General features: G+C 43.2%; 1 protein-coding gene across 3 annotated transcripts in view; it reads right to left on the reverse strand.

Annotated features, from left to right (window-relative positions):
• Positions 1-5,675, reverse strand: part of LOC117539777 (gamma-glutamyl hydrolase-like) — a 34,756-nt gene extending 29,081 nt beyond the window's left edge. For 2 of the 3 annotated variants that reach the window (XM_034206084.1, XM_034206083.1), the window contains exons 1-3: positions 5,357-5,659; positions 4,906-5,000; positions 4,716-4,817 (exon numbers count right to left, since the gene is read on the reverse strand). In XM_034206084.1, the coding sequence (XP_034061975.1) occupies positions 4,716-4,817; positions 4,906-4,920 (117 nt within the window). In that variant the 5' untranslated portion in view covers positions 4,921-5,000; positions 5,357-5,659. Of the gene's footprint in view, positions 1-4,715; positions 4,818-4,905; positions 5,001-5,356 lie in introns of all 3 variants that reach the window. The other variant, XM_034206087.1, reaches the window with a different exon arrangement.
• Between the last annotated feature and the right edge of the window lie 325 nt (positions 5,676-6,000).

A 6,000-nucleotide genomic window follows, 5' to 3' on the forward strand; every position in this document is an offset into this window, starting at 1 on the left:
TGAAAGAGACAAAAGAAACATGAGGAAAGAGACAAAGAGACTCCTGTATGAATGGAATAAGTTTGAGGTTGATGACGGGATCCTCTGCAGACAAACAGAACAACACAGACAGCTCGTTCTTCCTGAGAAGCTGAAACCACTGGTGCTAAAGACTCTACACAACGACATGGGTCATGTTGGCGCCGAAAAGGTAATCCATCTTGCCCGAGAAAGATTTTATTGGCCCAACATGCAGCTTGAGATAGAGGACTATGTCACCAAAAGATGTGCCTGTATTAAACAGAAACGTCCTAATCTCCAACAGAGAGCACCTATGGGACACATCTCCACAAGCAGTCCATTCGAGTTAGTGTGCATCGATTACCTCCATCTGGAACAAAGTCAAGGTTATGAGTACATCCTCGTTGTGGTTGACCACTTCACACGCTTTGCTCAGGTGTATCCAACAAGGAATACATCTGGAAAAACAGCAGCAGACAAGATATTTCAAGACTTTATTCCTCGCTTCGGATATCCTGAGAGGCTCCACCACGATCAGGGGAAGGAATTCGAGAACAATTTGTTCAACAGGTTACAGCAGCTGGCTGGTATTGGCCATTCAAGAACGACACCCTACCATCCACAGGGTAACCCCGTGGAGAGACTAAACCGCACACTCCTTCAGATGTTGCGCACCCTGGAAGAGGGAAAAAAGAATCAGTGGAAAGACCATCTTCCACATGTTGTCCACGCCTACAACTGCACAAGGCATGATTCCACCAGCTTTTCACCATTCTTCCTCTTATATGGTCGTCCTCCACGTTTACCTGTTGACTTACTGTTCCCACCGAAAAGACAACCTGAATCTACCAATCAGACGACATATGCAGAGAAATGGGCAAAAAGGATGCGCTCCGCATATGAGATTGCTGCACAGAACAGTGAAAGATCTTCAGCCAGAGGCAAGAAACAGTATGACAGAGCAGTCGGGGGTATTATCCTTCAGCCAGGCGACCGAGTGTTGGTAAAAAAATCTGTCAGAAAGAGGTGGACCTGGCAAGTTAAGGTCATACTGGGAGCAGGTTGTTCACCGTGTTGTGGAGAGAGTTGACAACGTACCAGTTTATAAGGTGCAACCAGAGAAGGGATCAAAGACGCTGCGTGTTCTTCACAGGAACCTGCTCTTGCCAGTGAATGAGCTGCCCCTGGATGAAGTGAATCCTGCTCAACATCGGAAAGAGGAGCCAAGGTTGGAAAAAAAGACACAGACCCACATTGCCGAGGTAGATGAGGACGACTCAGACAGCTCGGATGACGAGTACACTGTTCAGTCAGTTCCATGCTACAGGTTAGTGAGACCTCAACAGACTGAGCATAGACAAGCAGTGCACCGCCCTGAGACACAGTTGAGAGCAAGAGCCTGTGAGTTTCACCCCGCTGTCAGAGAGGAAACATACGCTCAGGAGGAAAATCCACCACCGATACAGGAGGGAGCTGCTGAGGATGTTGCAGTGGAGGAAGAACCACAGGACAGACATATGGAAGGAATGGTAGCGGATGAGGAGGGACATCAAGTGGAGGCGGAGACAGTCAGAAGATCTCAACGGACAGCACGTCCAAGATAAATGTTCACCTATGGCACAATGGGACTAGTGTTGTCACGATACCAACATTTTGGTTTCGATACCGATACCAAGTCAAGAATTGCGATTCCGATTCTTTTTCGATACTTTTCTTAAAAAAAGGGAAACAGTCTTAAATGTAATTATTGTGCTTTATTTCACACCAGAACCATAACAAACTTTTAAACAATGAGAACAATAAACTAAATAAATGACAATAATTTGTATTAAATAAAATTAAGCATCATCTCAAACAACTTTTTTGTTTTATAAAATATAATTTTTTTAATATGTTAACATGTACAGTAATATAAATAATTATTGACAAAATGTATATTGCAGATGTTAGCCACATTGGTAAGTTAGTTAAAAAGATAGCCATATTAGACAGTTATCATTGCCATTAATTGCCTCGTCAAACTACTAAAACGTTCGTTTGTCACTAAATAAAATACACTTGTTTGACTTAGATTTGAGGGCATGGGCTTGAACATGATGTAATGATGTTATCTATCACATCCGCTAACCTGTCTGTCTTTAAATTCTTTAAACAGCTCTGGATGGCGGTCGGCGAGGTGCTTAGCCAAGTTTGATGTGTTGGCTTGCTCCCTTGGTTTGCAGGGATCTAAAACATTTCTCACAGACAGGCCTCGTGGTGTCCGTAGGCTTGCCCTCACTGTCAGAGATATAGCTAAAATACTTCCAAATTTCGCTTCTGGCGTCTTTTTTGTCAACAAGCCGAGGCGCAGCGGCAGTTGCACTCCCACTTGCAGCCATGCTTCTCGTTTTCTCACATGCTCTGGCAGCTAGCGCGTGGCCGAGTGCACGAGAGAGGGGAGGGACTTACCCCCAAAACACACCAGGAGCGTCTGCGCCGCGTTACGTTGCGGCTGCGCCACGCTGCGACCTCCTCCTGCGACAACACACACCAGACGCGTTTCAAAACGTTGCGGAAGCGGAGCGTCGTGTGTGCAGCCTCGCAGTTGTTGTTGATTTTGGAATATTTCCTGGACATTTGTACTTCTACAAGTAAGTAGGCTATACGTAGTTAAATGGTTTATGTTTGTGTCTGTTTAAATCGTGTTTATTGTTGTTATTTCCTATTTTGTTGTGTTGTAGACTACAGACACAGTTAATAATAATTGTAATATTCCAGTTATAAACGACATGAATCAAAGATGTGTTGCTGTATTTTAGTGGTAAAAAAATATGCATTCATCATCATAATTATTCTATATATATATATCATTTACAGTGCCTGTAAACCGGAGGAGAACGCTGGCATGTATTCTCCTACTTGAAAGACTACGGGGGGATGGGGGGAGGAGAAGGAGCCGGTTATGGGTGCACCCCCTCAACCAGCAAAGGAGACAACAAGGTGTTAAAGATGTTAAACTACTGAATGGCTCTGTACTGTACCTACAAGTATTAATTAACTTTAAAATATTAATATGTAGTTGTTACCTTCCACTCCACAAACTGCAGCGACTAAAAACCAGGCCTTGTCCTTTCTGATGTTGTCCTTGTAAAAAGCATTGGTTACATCATATAAAATTGTGTGTTTCTCCACTTCCATTATGAACACCTCGTCGTCCATGGTGCGTTTCGTAGTGGAGGTGTTGTGGGGTCTGCTAAATTAGTATATGTGGGGGATGGGCCTGGCCCGGATGCTCACCTTTCCACTTCCTGCGAGGGGGGGGCTGCCTGCCCGACTTTACCTTACGGCTGCGCCGCGGCAAAAATAGGATTCATCCTAATTTTAGAGAAGCGCTGCGCCGAGCCGCTTCTGGGACGCGTCTTAGCCGTAACGCGGCGCGTGTGGTGTAATAGCACTCATTGACTAGAGTGGCCGCGATCCTTACGACCGCGGCGGCGCGGCCGTAACGCGACGCAGACGCTCCTGGTGTGTTTTGGGGGTTAGAGCGTGCTTGAGAGGGGCGGGACTGCAGGCACGGCTGCAGTGCACGCAGGGAGTGGAAGCAGAGCGCTGAACACACACGGCTCTTATTAAAACGGCGCTTTCTCACCAGAGTACTTTTCCCCGTCATTCTTAAAGTACCGATACTAATGAAACGGAGGAATCGTACCGTTTTTAACGGCAGGGTATCGCGGTATCTTTCAAGTATCGGTACACCGTGCAACACTAAATGGGACAGCCATCTTACCAGCAGTGGAATGCCGGTGTTAACTCACTTCTGCTAATGTACCCTCTCCAAAGTCAACTCAGTGCTGTTCCCCTTCCATACTTCACACATTCACACCCTTACATCTACAACTGCTTCACACAGGCATATTGACATATAATAGACTGCACTTGTACTTTTTCAGACTTGGTCAAATGTCAGGAGACATTCCAAAAAAAAAGAAGCAGGGGAGAGTGTAAAGGGTTAAACCAGTTCATTGTTAAAAAAAACAGGTTAAGTTAAAAAAGTAATGTAGGAAGTCTGAAGGGGGCGGATTCTTTTCGGCTGTGTACTTTCAAATTTTAGTGCACTCGAGCCGGTTTCTGAAACTTACCTACCCCACCTTTAAGTAAAGAAGCACATTTTAATTCAATATATAACATGTACAAAACAACATGTACAGTGGTGTATTAGTATTATATAATATGTATTGTATAATACAGGATTGAACAGTTTTAAGGGTTTGGCTGCTGATGGTGAAGTAAGTCCTAATGCCTGATATTATATTAAATAATCCCTCCTTTGCACATTTACAGATAACATTTCACATTCTCTTATATATCAACTAAATGAAACAAGATTTTTTAACTAAGCTTTATCCAATGTTCACATTTCTAACCCAGAAATAAATGCAAATGAGCACATATTTAGAAAAGGCATGCATATTATACGCATCTTAAAACATCACATTTTGGCATACTTGTAATACAAAAACCACTTTCTAAGTATACAACTGGGCAAGTTTCATGGTAATATCAAACATTTAAAAATGTACTCCTAGGCAGCTGTAGTGAATCCCATTATTGACTCAATAGGACACTAAAACTACCTATGATATAATAATAATAATAATAATACTGTAAATACTCTGTACAAATGTACTAGTTTAAACACGTCAATAAAAGCAGAAATCTACATCATTTTATTTTACCTTGGCAACGTTGAAGTCCTGTTGAACCGGAGGACGGGGACACTTTCCGAAGTGCAGCGACTGGCCCTCGGCTGCAGCAGCCAGGAGGAGCACAAACAGCATCTTCACAGCCAAATAACATGACATGGTTAAACTTGGTCAACTATTTGGTTATAAACCAAACAAAAGAAAACAATAAAGGTTACAGTACCTGGAATGCCTTCATGTCAACCTGAAGAAATCACCTTCCACTGCTGCTGTATCTACACAAACCTACTTTTGGAGGTTTTTTATTCCATGCGAGACCTTTGGAAGAAAAACATGTTTGAAGAGCATCACAGTTTTGTTTACACAACGTTTAACCGTTGGTGCAAAACTAAGCTCACCGGCAGCTACTGAGCCTTTACCATATTCATTGGAACAAACAGAAATCTAAAAGAACAACGTTTTTTTGCCTCAGCCTCCGATCTTTGTCCAATTGCTTAGCCTTAGGGGACAAGGATCCTGGGCTATTGGCACCTTTTTGGCAAAGTCCTTCGTTTTAAATGAACACCTGCAACATGGAAGACATACTAAACTTCTCAAAAAATGTAATGCGGCTAAACTGGGTCCAACTTTTTGGTAAAAACACAGAATGAAAGAGATAAAAACCTTTACAGTACCTGGGATCCCTTCGTGTGAAATGGCCAAACGCTCCCTCTTCTTATTCATACTTGTTTCTCTCACACAGAATATGCCATTTAACATACATGTTCTGTTTTTTCTTGACAGCGGGTACAACCGGTTAAGCTAGTCCCCATCTTAGATTCTTTCGAGGGTTTAGCTCCTTTTGTCACCAGCTGAAATCCACCAGCTTGTAGGAATAGTTTGGTTGTTTACAGGAAGTCTTACCTTCTAAAAAGGTTTTGTTTTTAAAACACATTTTCTATGGGCATAGCTAGTGGACTCACAATCTTTCCAGTGTCTGTCGGACCTTAACCCAATATGCATCTTCTTGACTTTTGTAAGTTTATTTTGTATATTAAAGGTGGGGTAGGTACGTTTCAGAAACCGGCTCGAGTGCACTCACATTTGAAAGTACACAGCCGAAAAGAATCCGCCCCTTCCTTCAGACTTCCTTACAGAGCACCTCTATGGAGTCAGATTTGGGTCAATATTCTCGCGCGTAAAACAAGCTACTCACGAGCAGAAAATGTGCTTTTACACACGCATAAAATGACCCTCGCGCGCAGATTAAACCCCCGCGAGCGGCTCTGCGCCCACGAGCGGCTCTGCTCTATGGAAAGCCATTTGCGTCACTATTCGC

This window comes from Gymnodraco acuticeps, unplaced genomic scaffold, assembly GCF_902827175.1.
Source record: "Gymnodraco acuticeps unplaced genomic scaffold, fGymAcu1.1, whole genome shotgun sequence".
NCBI classification, from domain to species: domain Eukaryota; kingdom Metazoa; phylum Chordata; class Actinopteri; order Perciformes; family Bathydraconidae; genus Gymnodraco; species Gymnodraco acuticeps.